This window comes from Mangifera indica, chromosome 20, assembly GCF_011075055.1.
Source record: "Mangifera indica cultivar Alphonso chromosome 20, CATAS_Mindica_2.1, whole genome shotgun sequence".
NCBI classification, from domain to species: domain Eukaryota; kingdom Viridiplantae; phylum Streptophyta; class Magnoliopsida; order Sapindales; family Anacardiaceae; genus Mangifera; species Mangifera indica.
Genome location: NC_058156.1, coordinates 4,988,289 through 5,003,739, shown reverse-complemented (window position 1 = coordinate 5,003,739; position 15,451 = coordinate 4,988,289). Strand labels below are relative to the sequence as shown.

General features: G+C 33.5%; 1 protein-coding gene across 1 annotated transcript; it reads left to right on the top strand.

Annotated features, from left to right (window-relative positions):
* Positions 1-13,796: 13,796 nt before the first annotated feature.
* Positions 13,797-15,081, top strand: LOC123204243. The gene has a single exon (XM_044620840.1). The coding sequence runs from the start codon at positions 13,900-13,902 to the stop codon at positions 14,776-14,778; it is 879 nt and encodes a 292-aa protein (XP_044476775.1). The 5' UTR covers positions 13,797-13,899; the 3' UTR covers positions 14,779-15,081.
* The last annotated feature ends 370 nt before the right edge of the window (positions 15,082-15,451 follow it).

The following is a 15,451-nucleotide window of genomic DNA, read 5'->3' as shown; positions in this document are numbered from 1 at the left end:
ATTTATTAGGATTGGCACTTGAGCGAGAGGTTGAGTTCAGTATTGAGTTAGTTCATGGGATAACATCTATTTCCAAAGCATTATACAAAATGGCCAAGGCCAAACTTCAAGAATTAAGAAGTAATTACAAGAGCTTCTACATTGTGGCTTTATAAAACCAAACCATACACCTTAGGGTACATTGATCCTTTTTGTGAAAAAAAGGTAGGTTGATGTGCATGTGTACTAATTATAGAAAATTAAACAAGGTGACAATAAAAAATTAGTATCTACTTTCGAGGATTGTTGACTTGTTTGATTAGTTTAAAGGTGTTTTGGTTTTTTTTAAAATGGACTTGGAATCGAGGTATCATCAAGTCTAGGTAGCCGAAAAGGACACTTCAAAGACTGTATTTAGGATGAGATATGGACACTATAAGTTTGTAGTGATGCCCTTTGGTTTAATGAATGCTCCGATGACCTTCATGGATTTGATTAATTGAGTGTTTTAAGAGTACCTCAATAAATTTATTGTAGTTTTCATTGATGACATTATAGTATGTTCCAAGACTAGGGAGAAACATGAACAACATTTAAGGTTTGCATTGTAAAGATTATAGGGTAGATAGTTATATGCCAAATTTTCTTGCATTGTAGAGATTGCGGGGTAGACAGTTATATGCCAAATTTTCTAAGTGTGAGTTTTGGTTAGATCAAGTGACATTCCTTGGATATGTAGTATCAGTTGATGGCATCTTGATGGACTCTAGTAAGGTTAAGACTATGCTGGAGTAGTAAAGCCCTAAGAATACTAAAGATGTGTAGAATTTTCTAAGATTAGTAGGTTATTATAAATGGTTTGTGAAGGGCTTTGCTAAGTTAGCCTAATCGTTGATTAAGTTAACTAAGAATGATGTTCCCTTCAGATGGTTTCATTCGTACGAAATGAGTTTCCAAGAACTGAAAAGGAGATTCACTTAGTCTCTTGTTTTGGCATTGCTAACTAAGGGTGAGGAATATGATTTGTATACTAATGCTTCTTACCGAGGTTTGGGAGCTATGTTGATACAAAGAAGAAAGGTGATTGCATATACTTCTCGATAACTCAAGAATTATGAGACTTGGTATCCTACCCATGATTTAAAATTGGCTACAGTTGTATAGGTGATGTTACCTATATAGAGTTAATTGTAACGTGTACATAGACCAAAAGAGTTTAAAGTAATTCTTCACTTAAAAGAATTAAATATGAGACAAATGAAGAGGTTGGAGTTGGTAAAAAACTATAACTATGATATTGAATACCACTCGAGCAAAGCTAATGTCGTGGCAAACACCTTCAGTAGAAAAGTAATGTTGTCTTAGATCACTGCTTGTTAGCAGTTACAATAGGAATTGGTGAAAAAGTAGATAGAGTTGGTTTCTAGTTTATAGATTTAATCAACTTTGTTAGATAAGATCTGTATGGCTTAGTTGGTCAATCAGTAGTGTGTACAAACAAGGTAGAAAGTTGACGAGGGTACTGAGGCAAAGTTCAATGTGACTAATGATATGTTGAGGTTATGAGACTAGATTTGTGTTCCTTATGATGATAAATTGAGGAGTAGGATCCTCGTAGAGATTTATAGTTCTGATTACATTGCCCACCCTAGGAGTGTAAAAATGTATCAAGACTTGAGGAGGTCGTTTTGGTGGTTTGCCAGGAAAAAAGATATGATTGATTTCATTGCTAAGTGTTTGGTGCATCAACAAGTTAGGACTAAGCATAAGAGACTGTCTGGTTTGTTACAGCCTCTGAGTATTCTTGAGTGGAAATAGGAGCACATCTCTATGGATTTTGTAGTTGGATTATTGAGGGTTAGAAGTAGATTTAATGCTTTGTGGGTCATTATAGATTGTTTGACCAAATCAGCTCATTTTATTCTGATTAAAGACAATAACAGTACTGATCAATTAGGGCAAGTGTATGCTAGAGAGATTGTAAGACTCTATGGTGTGCCCAAGAATATTGTGTTGAACAGACCAAGAAAGTGAATTAAGCAATCGATGACATATTGTATGGATCGAGGAGTGAGTTAGATTGATGTGTTGTAATGAATCAAGTGATATGGACACTATAAGGTAACCATCTGGATGGCTCATATTGAGGTATTTTATGGGGAAAAGTGCATATCATCTCTTCATTAGAATAAGATTAGTGAGAAAGATGCTTTAACAAAGGCTTTGAGACTTGAAATAACCTAGAAAATGATTAAGGATGTGAGATTGATCAAGGAGAGAATGTAACAGGCCAAAGATCGCTAAAAGAGTTATGTAGATCAAAGGAGACAAGACTTGGAATTTGAGATGGGTGATAAAATGTTTTTGACAGTTACCCTTTACTATAATATGATAAGGTTTGGATGGATAGGTAAATTGGCTTTAAGATTTGTAGGACCTTTCGAGATTTTAGAGTGTGTAGGTAAAGTTGCCTATTGACTTGTATTGCGAATGAGCATGGACCATATTCATAATATGTTCCAACTGGCATTACTACATAAATATATCAATGACTCAACTCATGTGTTGAGAGTTAAGGATACAAAGCTTGAGGATAATCCAATTTATAAGAAGCATCAAGTTTAGATTTTAGATAGATGAGTTAAACAACTAAAAAACAAGCAAATTTTACTAGTTAAAGTTCTTTGAAGGAACCATCAGGTTGAGGAGCCTGCATGGGAGGTGGAACAAGACATGAGGTAGAGGTTCCTATAGCTATTTAATTAAATTTTGAGGATGAAATTATTTTAAGAGGGGAGAAATGTAACATCCATAGATATGTCCATAGGTATATCTATCTTTTATCCTTTTGGAATATGTTTATTTATTGTATATATGTTATTTTTGGGGTACATGATTATGTAGGAAGGCCACATGCTCATGTGTGTGCTGACAAGGGCAAAATAGTCTTTTCTACTAAGTGCATGAAAAATGGCTAAGTCTGGGAAACACACACACCCATGTATATTGTTAAACACACCTATGTATGGTTAACGTGTTTGAATTTTGGATAAAGAGCAATTTTACAGTGAAAAATTGCTTAAACTTCGAAATTGAGGTAATCACAGGGGACCAAGGTATTCGATTCATGGAAGGAAAACAAGGTTGAAACATAGAGAGAAAAAATGTCGAAGGAAGATCCGAGGTAAAAAGGAGGTTGGGTGAAAAAGGTGAATAAAGAGAAGAATGACATTAATAACATTAAAGACTCATGGTAAGAGGGTAGTAGGTTGGAAAGCATAAAAATTGTGGAAGAAACTAAATAAAAAGAAGATGATGATGTGGCACCCAAGGATGATATGGCAACTTAATTTGTGACATTACATGATAATACGGACATTTATCATGTGTAGAGCCATGTAAGAAGCCTTATGCATATAAAAAATTATCCCTAGTTGAGTGGAGTTTGATTTAAATCAAGTTTATTTTGTGGAATTTGGTTTAAAACAAATTTCCTAATTCTATTTAGTTAATTAAGTATTTTATTAATATTAGTTTTCCTAATAGTTTAAGTATCTTATTTTAATTTAGGAAATAAAGAGTTTCTAGGATTATTTATTTAGAAAAACTCAATCTTAATTAGAAGTTTATTAATATTATTTCTTAAAAGTCTAAGTTTCTTAGAATTTGAAATTAATTAATATTCCAAATTCTAGTTAAACTAATATCTTAATTTAATAAGTAATCTACTCTAGTAGAGTTAGGATTTCTATTTTAATTGGGAGAGTCATTAGCCTATAAAAAAGTCTCAAGTCATTGTAATTCAATCAATCAATTCATCAATTAACAATAAAATTTAGTTTGAGTTTTTTTTCTTAAAAATTGTTGTGCAAATTGCATTGAATTCTTGTTTATTCCTTTATGTCCATTAAATGATATCAACCTTAAAGGTCCTTGTGAATGATATCACAACCCTCTCAGTGCTTGTCTTACATCAGGTAAGTATAGTGAACCCATTTTTTCTCATTGATTATGGACGAACCTCTATGTATGTGATGGATTAATCAGAGTAGTATATTGTCATGGTTCTAGATATGTAATGAGTTATATAATTTTCTATTGTGACTAATAATGTATAATTCAAGCAATGGAATGTTATGGACTATGTGATCATATTTCTTATGTTTTGGTATACTATGGTTATGGTTAGGAATTAATGATGAAATATGCTTAAATATAAGTATTAATCATTATTTTATGTATGGCTAAGTTGATGGTGATTGAATCCTGTGAATGAAAGTTGAGTAATCATGTATGGACTATTAGAAAACTTGGTTGTGTGTTGAAGGTGCATGTTTATCTACTTGTGTGCTATTTGTCTATACTGTTGTATAGATGAACATTTAGTCATGTGAATAAATGAGTTGGGTTGATTCTGGTGATATGGGGTTGCGTTTTTTGGCTTCGAAAACACAGGAAAAAGCTTAGATCGAATTTGCAAAAAAAGTTGACACACGTTCGTGTAGACTAGGTAACATGGTCGTGCATATTTAGGCACAAATAGTCATCGTGTGAAGGAATTCATGAGCATGTATATTTAGAAATAAACATACGCCTGTGTGGTATGGGACACACAACCGTGTGTGCTACACTAGGTTGTATGCCTGTGTTAGATGGATACATGGTTGTGTAAGCAAAATAAAGTAATCACTTGTGTATAAAAGACATGCCCCCATGTATGTTTGGGAATTTGGAAGAGTATATACATGAAGTTAGTTATGCTTAAATATTGTTATAAGAATGATTATTTTACCTTTATGAGGGATGAATATAGGGAAAATGAATACTAAGGCCCTTACAAAAGCTAATATGAATATTATGACCCTAATACAAGTAAGGCCAAAGGACAATTTCCCACCCAAGGTTTAATGAAAGGAAAAATTCCCACCCGTTAACTTTCAAAAACCTAAATACCCACCCATTTACTATTATGAATAGGGATAAAATTGTCATTTTATAAAAAATAAAAAATAATTTATTTCCCCTTATGTTTATAATCTATTTTCCTCCCACGAAGGTTTGAAAAATCACCTTTTCCCCTTAGGGTTTTGAAACTATCACCAAAGATGATGGAGTTTGTTGTCTCTGGTCGTATTCTCTCTCCCTTCCAACTTCTCTCTTCCTCCTGGTCTAAAACCCTAAATCTTGGTCGGAGATCGTTGGCGTCAAACTTTGCTTCCAAACGATCCATTGCGCAATGGATCTTTGATGATGTCGCTTCCAATTGTCACCTCCGTGGCCTTTTCATGATTGTGCCTTCGTCATGGAGGCTAGAGGGAGCACCGATAAATGAAAGGTTGGTCGAAGAATGTCATCAGAGAAGGAATGAAACCATAGGGGGGGAAATGGCAATTTTTCAAACCTTGAGTGGGGGAAAAATGTGATAGTATTTTTTAAAAATATTTTTAGTTAATTAACAATTTTACCCTTATTCATAACAGTAAATAAGTTGGTATTTGAGTTTTTGAAAGTTAATGGATAGAAATTTTCCCTTTCATTAAACCTTAGGTGGGAAATTGTCTTTTGGCCTAAAAGTAATATATGACGATGGGTATTTGGAACTGGTCAACTATGTAGACGATGACACAAACCTAGATTGGAGCGATTTCAAATCGAAAATGTAAAATTATGTATTTCCTTATTCTTATCACTGAGTTATGTGTAGTATGGTCACGATTGAGTTATGTGTAGTGTGGTCTTGCAATCGAGCTTTGTGTTGTGTGGCTATAAAGCATTAAGTCTAATCTGTGTGACCTTGATACATGTACCTTATTACGCACTATTATCTTAGCATTTGGGATGCTTATACATCTTACTCTTCTTGTGATAAGACATCTTTAGCCTAAAGTGCGATCAATAAATGTATTGGGTGCACTTTATATTTGACATATAGGATATCACATACTTTCACTAGGTGTCTGGAACACTGATATGCATCGTTTGACTTTCTCATCAAGGATGACACAACCATTGGAGATTGGGCATAAGGTACTAAAATATTTGGATGGACATTCAAGATGTTGGGAAAACATTTAAAAATATCACAATGAGTTCCGCTATGAAACATTGATATGATTTATTGATATTTTATTGTTATATGTTTAGTGTTGAAAGGTTACCTACTTAGTGTTTTTTGTCATTCACTATTTTCCTTTTGTGGTTTTGCAAGTAGGTTTTTGGATCAATAGGGCAACGGGAAAGCCAGTTGGTTAGCTTGGGATATTACATGAGATAAAGGGCATTTTAGTTATTTTAGACCATGGCTACAATTGATATTTATTTGAGTTGTTTTTATGTTATGCACAATTACAATGATGTATGAATTTCAAATATTTGGATCACTTATTATTTTGGAGGTTGTTTTTATAAGTTTACCTTTTTGGGATTGTAGGAATTTATTGAGTTGTCATGCCTTTATTGTTTGTTGTGTACATTGGGGAAAAGTATTTTAAGTTAACACGTCTCTTCTGGTGTATATTCCGAGTAGGAGTATGTTTCAAGAAATGGGTGTTATATCGCGTCTACAAAGAGAGATTTAGGTTGACTACAAATTTTACGGGGATTGTCAGTGAAATCTTATTTCCTATAAACAATTGTTCTACGAGTTTGGTAGTAGCAGTACTAGTTGTAGTTGTTAATCGTATTAGTTAGTAGTGTTATTAGAAGTAGGATAGTTTTATATAACACTTTTCTCCAAATACATAACCCTAGTTGGAATAGGTATCCAAAAAGACGTGTTAACTAAAACGTTTCTCAAACATATGCAACAATAAATTATAGCATGAAAAATAATTTACTCCCACAAACCCCAAAAAGTGTAATAAATCATATTAAACATAATACCATTCTAAAATCCTAAAATCATGAAATAGAGTGCATATCTATCATAGATAAACTCAAATATATAAATACAAAACATTATACAAAATAACCAGAATGCCCTTACCTCATGCATTGCCTCAAGCTGACTCGTTACTCCTTACTACTCCACAATCCCACTTGCAAAACCATAAAGGAAGACGGTGAGTGAAACATACTTAGTAAGCAGATGACCTCATAATAATCAATAATGTATACATGTCACAATTAATTCCAATCTCGCATGTGCCTTTTGATCAATTTTCTTGTGGTATTACAGATTTTTCTCTAGTATCCCAGATGCCCATCTAAATCATCTCTATGTCTAGTGCCTAATCCTTAATGGCGATGTCATCACAAATAACTAATGTCAAAAAATGTACGTCGATGTCCCAGATGTTTGGTGAAAGCACAAGGCATCCTAAATTTCAATTATAAAGTACACATGTCAATCAGATTTCAAGTTATATATACCATATCATAAAAGCAATGAGACCCTAGGCCTTTCTCGCTATTGCACACGTATCCCAGATACTATGACATTCATAATCGGCGCTTGCATGAGCATCCCAGATGCTAAGGCATATTGCACCAGTGCATAATCATCCAAAGGTATCATAGTCGTATAGACTAGCCCTGATGTTTTCACAATCACATTACACAAAACTTAGTGTTATGGTCACATTGTACATCATGCAGTGATACGTCACACTGCATATAACTCGGTGACAAGTCACAATATCATAGTATATCGTTTCCAATTTTTATCTTATAATCACTTTGATCGGGATTTGCAACATCGCCACACAGTCAGACATACTCAAATTCCTTTCATATTATCTTCCATATAGTCCAACACATTATTTGTTATTAACCTCATATAGCCTTCGTTAGGGTTTTAATCTATAATTTCCTCTTATTCATCTCTTATAAGGGTAAATTAGCCATTTCCAAACCCATATACTCATATCAAAGCTTCATATACTCTTAATGTACTTCACGTATTTATTTTCAAATTTCCCTAAAAGTACATGAGTATGTACCCATCACACACAGAGGTGTATTACTTCATCCACACGGGTATGCAACCAGGCACATGGGGGTGTATCCTTGGGGTAGGGCACATAGTCGTGTCTCCCATACCACACAAGTGTGTATCCATTCCCAATTCCACACTCTCATGGCTTCAATTAACATGGGAAGAATTTTCCTGAAGGCATACATATGTGTGTCACGAATTTTCTAGAATTTTGTAATGAACATCTATGCATCTTTCAATCCATTTAACACCTGAACATCATCAAATTCTTCCATATATCATTACTAAGCTCATGCCAAATGACTCTACCACCATATACTCAAAAATGACAGTTCTAACGCAACAAACTCGCATAACAAACATACTTAATCACTTCATCAATACCCAATCCCAATAGCTTTACTCTAAAGTATACATAATATCAACTATAAACGTATTCAGTTCATTACATGCCATCATAGATGCATCCTATAGGAGTTCTTGATAAAACTGACATCCGTAATTAATCCATTCACACCTAACTACATGGGTATAAATCACTTAGCAAAATATACTCTCTTCATTATCAAGACAAAGCCAAACATACATGTGTACACTTATATGAGTAATATATATATATATATATATATATATATATATATATATATATATATATATATATATATATATATATATACTAGGCATCAAATAATTTAATTAATTTATGATTATATTTCCTCAATCCATGAACACATTCATAAAAGAGTTGCCTCACTACAAGGTTAACAATCTGCAGAGCAATAAAAAATACATAAGACTTAGATTACGGTTTGCCTACTTACCTTTCCTCCAATGGAGCAAATGACCTTCACATGGCTTTGGATAATGTTTTTCAAATTCCTCTTGCACCCACAGCCTCAAAGCACTCAAAAATCTCCTTAAGCTTTCTATTCTCTAGAGAAAATAATAGGGTAACCACCAGCCAAACCCAAATGCCTTTTTTTATTTTCACTCAAAATCATGATACACAAACATGTATGTCGTTACCCGTTAATGATACGTTTCAAAATTCCCGTAAAACACATACTTATCTAAAATTCAAAGTTGCTAACCATGCACAAACATGTGTCATGGGTGTGCATATCACCCACACTTAATCAATTTCACTCTTATCATGAGAAAAGACTATTTTTACCCTTTCCATCATGTACACAGGCACATGGTCTTCCCATATGGTTGTGCAAGCCCAAATCTACATATACTGAGTTTATTAAACACAATCAATCATAAGCAAAGCCAAAAGATGATAGTACCCTTGGACGAACTTGCGGATATTACATTTTAGTTGCATTCAGTAATTTTAGCTTTAACATAAATAGGACTCTCTAGCTAATCTAGATCGCATAACAAATTAATAGTTGATTTCTCAAACTTTATGAGATCGATATCTATTATATTACTTGATGACTCGTACAGTTGCGAGCAAGATGCAACAATGATATGGATTGCAAGACGCAATAGTGACATGCACTGATTCTCTTATCCTGATTCAACTATTATAAGAATATTCATCTAATTGCATAAAGTAGAAACAATCTAATGAAGAAATTGCTATTTTGATTTATATATAAGAGTAATGTTACCAATTATATGATAACACATCATTTGAATATTTAATTTGGTATTTAAAATTGAGTACATATCATTTTACTTTATATATAAATATGATACAATTACAAATACATCGACTTTAAGAAGATCTACTCTAATATGTATAACATCGTAAATGTTGACTAAAATCGTATGAACTCCCTAGTATGATTAATTTAATTAATTTTCCTTACTAAAATTTGGCCTATCAAAAACTATAATGTAAAAAATCAGTATAAAGATTTGCATGGCCAACAGCTTATTATATATCATTTTTAATGACACCAAACTGTTGGGATATAATATTCTCTTCTACATTCCAATTTAAGTTGATTGAAGCTTAGCAATCGAATACAATTATTCTAGTACACCAAAGTATCTTTGTGAAAAAATAGTTGAACGGCCATATATTAAACTTAGAAGTGGGTTGATCTTAGCTGGTTTTCATTTCGAATGCCTACACCCTTTTTGCCTAGAGACTTCAAAATTTTTAACAACTCTTTTTCAGTGCGTTGAAACGAATTGTAAGCTCGCTGAGTCACACTTTGGAGAAGCAATAATATGTACCTTAAATGGGCCCAATGACTATTTCCAACCTAATGACAGATGAAACGACAAATTTATACTTTTAATGTGAGTAATTATTTTTCTCACCAGGGGTTGATGCAAAAACTCTTTTCTGCCTATAATTAATATGTATAATTTTTTCCACCCAAATTGTAACTTTGCTAACAGAAAATTTTGAATAAAAATTTATTAGTGCAAGGGTTAGGCTCAGTGCTTATCTTTTTATTTATTCAATGCATTAGTCGTCATCCCTATTACCTTCCATTAATTGTTTTTATGTGGTCTGATTTGTATTTGTTGATTAATGTTGATTGAGTTTTGTTTGATTGAAATTAGAACAAAGCTAAGTTGATTGATATATTTGTGATTTGATTGGAGTTTGATTGTAGTCTGATTATGGTTTGATTGTTATCAGGAAAGCTGATTGGGTTATTTTGATTATGTGCACGTTAGGTGTTTGATAATAAAAATGTTACCAAAGAAGCTTATTGAGTTTTCCTGATTTTAAGGACGTTGGATGTTTGATAATAAAAATGTTATTGGAGAAGCTTACTGGATTCTCTTGATTTTGTACAAGCACCTTTTTGTTCCTTGCACTGAAGGTGTTTATTTTGTTGCTCAAATGAATTTTTCCTTTTGCAGAAACCATTGTTGTATACACTTATGGAAATTGTTGTATAGCTGAAACTACTACTTAATTTTCACATATTTTTGTTGACAATTTTTGTAAACATTATAACATCAAAATTCAATATAGGATTACAGTCTGTTCTTCAGTTCGGTGTTTTGTTATAATTGGTGGAATTCCTCAAATTTTGCCTTTTTTTTTTTTTTTTTGAATCTTAATGAAATTCAGAATTAAGATAATATATTACTTTTAAAGTATTTACTTTTTTATAGATATTCTTCTAAAGTTGCTATTTTCCTTAGCAATCTTCCTATATCAATTTTCAAGAAATTTATCAATTGTGTAATTTTGATCAACTAATCAATTAAACAAAATACATAATAAATTAGAATAAATTAGGTCAGTTAATTATAAATTATAAGTATTTAAAGAATATTATATCAATAAAAATATGTAATAACAAAAAAAAAACTTAAAATGGTCTTATAGTAATTATATATTTTATAGTACTTTTTCTATTGACGGAGTTATAATCTGGTAGGAACATGTTATTAATAGAGGTGGTAAAATAGACGGGTCATCCACATAACTCATGGGTAACCCACTTAAATACGTATACAAGTTTTAAATGTTTAAACTCGTACTAGTAGGTAATGAATTTTTGTGGGTGGACCGAGTGTCCCACTTGTCACCCATTATTTTTTCTTATTTATCTTATTTATCTACTTCAATATCAAATTTATAATACACCCAACAAAATTTTTTCATATTTTCTCTTTTCTTTACATGAAATGAACTCTAATTCACTCAAAAATTAAAGAATTTGTTGTGCTGAAAATAAATTAAAAAAATATGAGTATTAAACACTTTGTTATAAATATTTATTTTGTGTTTAATGTTAAAAATTTTCAAATCTATATAAAGCCTTTTTATAATTTAAGGTAAAATTTTGTTCCTTCATGAAATATTTATGTAATTAAAGAGAAAAATATTGAAAATTACAAAAATAATATATTAAAATAATAAAAATAAAATAAAAATAGTATGAAATTAATATTAATAGGTAACCTACAGGTTGGCTCGTACCTGTAGATAGGGTTGGATACGAGCCGAGCCGAGCTTGAACAGGGCTCAACTTGTTTTTGGCTCATTTTCAATGAGCCTAAGCTTGGGCTCGTCGAGCTCGCTAAACACATGTTTGTGTTCGGTTCGTTTCATAATTTTAGTGTTGGGGTTCGGCTCGCACTTAGCTCGGGTTCGCTTTGGGCTTGTATTTCAAAGAACAAACGGTATCGTTTGTTCTAAGTTAAATGTTTTTTTATTTGAGTGCTTGACTCGCTTAATCAGTGTTCGTATTCGAACTCGTATTCGTTTTTTGCTTAAAATTCAGGCTCATGTTCGAACTCGGGCTCTTTCAAGGCAAGCTGGGGCTCGAGCTCGTTCGAGCCCAAACAAGCTCACTTCGAATCCAGCCCTACCTGTAGGGTTGGATGCAGGTTTTAAAAATCATTATTCATATAACTCAATCTATTTTTGACCTACACCCGCATCGACCAAACCTCCCCCCCAGCTTGCTTGTTTGCCACCTCTAGTTATTAATGTCAACTATGAGTGAAAAAGTATTTTTACACCAAACTTTCAATGGGAAAATGTTAATTGCTCTTTTAAGTTTTAGAAAGATAAATTTTCTCTAATAATCTATTTCTATTAATAAATCTATTTGATTTATTTAGAAATGATTCTTTTATTCTTTTATTAAAATTACAGAATCACCAATAATATTTAATATAACTATCAAATTACTAACTATCTTAACCTAATCAGAAAAATGATCACTTACACTATTAACCTATATTAAAAATCCAACCAACATTAAAATATTATATTTTGATTAATTTTTTTGATGTAATTGTTATTTTTTAAGTTGCATGTTGAAATTTAAAAAGTTAAAAAAACGCTCCAACTTTTTTTAAAGTTTCTAAACACCCTTGAAATTTTTCATTAACACTCATAATATATATTTTTTTAAAACAAAATTTATTTTCAAATTTTTGAAAAGGAAAAATAGGAAAAAATACTAGAAAAAATCAAAATAAAAAGGGTAAGAGTTAAAAAAAATAGAATAATATATGTAATATGACTATTTTACCCTTTTACTTTATAGAATTTACTAATAAAAGTGAACATTTAACATTTAAAAAAAAATTTGTCATTTTAGCAAAAATTGGGTTAGGATATAGTCTGGTGGTCTACTTAAATCTGTATCTATATTCATAACACTATACTTTATTATTGAGTCTGGGTCTGAAGAATGAGATTAATATCGGTACAGTTTAGCTGGTTGTTGAGATCATTAAATCAAAATCAATACGAATAACATACCTCATCGCTGGGGCTTGTCGTTTGATTGGCCGATACCAACTTTAACCTGCAGGAAGTCTTTGGCTTTATCGCTTTCATGTTTCAACCAGGTAGTAGCTATTTTAATTCCCGAATTACCCACGCTCGATTTTATTTATTTTGCAAATTAATGGAACTCTGCATGGGCAATTATGTACTTAAAAAAATAAAAAATGAACCAGTCCTTTCCCAATCTCCAATCACGGAGACAAGAGAAAAAGTCATCTACCATAACAACTGACGTCACAAATCTCGACAGGCATAGACATGCGTCATTATCCAACCGTTCACGTGGCACGATCTTCTCCTACTAATTATGGAAATGCCCCTAAAACGCTTTGATCTCAATTTACAACCATAAACATTGGCCCACGTGTCTTCCTTCTGGAACAACCACCATTCCGTACACACTCACGTGGTCGAAGGCCTAAGTGCCCCTATCTTGGAGCCACCACTTAACACTCCTCCTATTCTCATTGGTTAAACAGTGGGATCCAATCGCAATTCGACTCTCTCTTACTGGGCCCGTATACCTGCAACAGCCACGTTTCGCTTTTCAACCAATCGTTTCACTACACTGTTTAACTTACTGTTGATAAACGTGTTAACTCCTCACACGTGTCTATCATATATCTCATCTCCTTTGAAAATTGCTTCTACTCTATGGTCTCTTTGCACTGCACCTGTGCATCTAGTGCATCAATTTCGCCGTTACTACTGAGTTGAGCTGAGTACAATTCCGAGTTTTAGAAAGAGAAAAATGTATAAACACGATGGTAAAGGAAGTTGTTGTATAACCAGGTATGCAGGTGGTAACACATATGATATGTCGAAAGTAAATCGGATTATGTTACGTTTCAGACCGATCGCTCCTAAACCAACCACTGGTGGTTCAGTTTCGCCAAGGGAAAGCAGCGGCGAGACTTTTTCTGGGGCTGGTAGAGGGAAAAGAAAATACTCCAGAGAAGACAACAGCTACACAAACAAGCGGTGTAATATTAACAGAAAAGGAAAAGTTTGTGGTGAAAGAAAAAGCGACTGCGTTGTTACTTTGCCACTGTTACCTGACTCTCCGGCGAGACCGTCACAGGGGGACCCTCAAGGTAAGGAAGCACATAACTTGAAGGTTCCTATGTGGCTCAGCTTTGATAAAAGTGGTCAGTGTAAGGATGAACTTGTAGTATCCGATGGGATTGGTGGCTCCGCAGATCGTGCAGTGGTGACGATGCCTCAGGCAATGAAGGTGGCTGGATCGTGTGTGACGGTGGAATGTTTGACGGATACATGGGTGGATGGGGATGTATTAGGGAGTACGGACGAAGAGAGAAGAATAAACCTAGGGAGGGACACGAGTCCCGGGCTTATGTCTGATCAGTTTGGTAGAGTCACATGGACCAATGAAGCGTACAAGAACCTGGTGGGGCAGAAAGAAGGCGAAGAGATGGTGGTGTGTTTGGTGATGAAAGTACCGATGACGGTGACACTAACTTACCCGGCGTTCACTTGCAGGGTGAGGCTACAGTACACTTTTCGTAAAGAGAAGAGCTCGCTAACTCTACCGTGTGACGTTTGGCGAATGGACGCTGGTGGTTTTGCATGGAGACTCGACGTCAAGGCAGCTCTGTGTTTGGGTCGGTAAATCAAAATTTGACCGTCTGATCTGACCTGATCTACTCTTAAAAGCACGGAAGTATCAACCCTTAATATTGACGAAGTAACCATCAGACTCTCAGTACCTTTACCTTTAAAAATTGTAAATATTTTTGGGTTTCTGATCCGATGGATGTTTGCTTTTGTGAACTTAGTTCCAGCGTATGTGCACGAAGTTATTATCTTTTTTTTCTTTCAGCGTTTGTTTTCTTTAGGCTCAGAAGGCGATATTATCAGTAATATATTTCATATTATGTAATTATTCAGCGTTTAATGCGAGAATTCTTCTCGACTTCATGTAGCGAACCTATTGGGCATGTGTGTTCTTGACTGTTCGGAAGAGATAGAATAGAAGCATTGACGTTGGAGAAGAAGGAAGAACGTGTTTGGACAGATGGTGATTTATGGGTTCGTTTTTTTGGTCGTTTGTGATAATTAACTGTTGCAGTATCACTTCTTAACTCCGTGTTACTCTCTTTATAATTGTGCTTCTTTTGATTATACCGCCCGTCTCTTCTGTTGAAGTCACGGATCATTTAGTTTGACGATAGACTAAAATTCTTTTTTGGGTGAGGATTCTCTATATGGTAGTTATTAGTTATTTTGAGAAGAGTGTAACACCCCATTTTGAGATTATATTTCTAAGGTTATTGAGATAATGT

Bases quoted from the DNA above. Each gene is read 5' to 3' on its own strand.
- LOC123204243 (XM_044620840.1), top strand. From the start codon at position 13,900: ATGTATAAACACGATGGTAAAGGAAGTTGTTGTATAACCAGGTATGCA.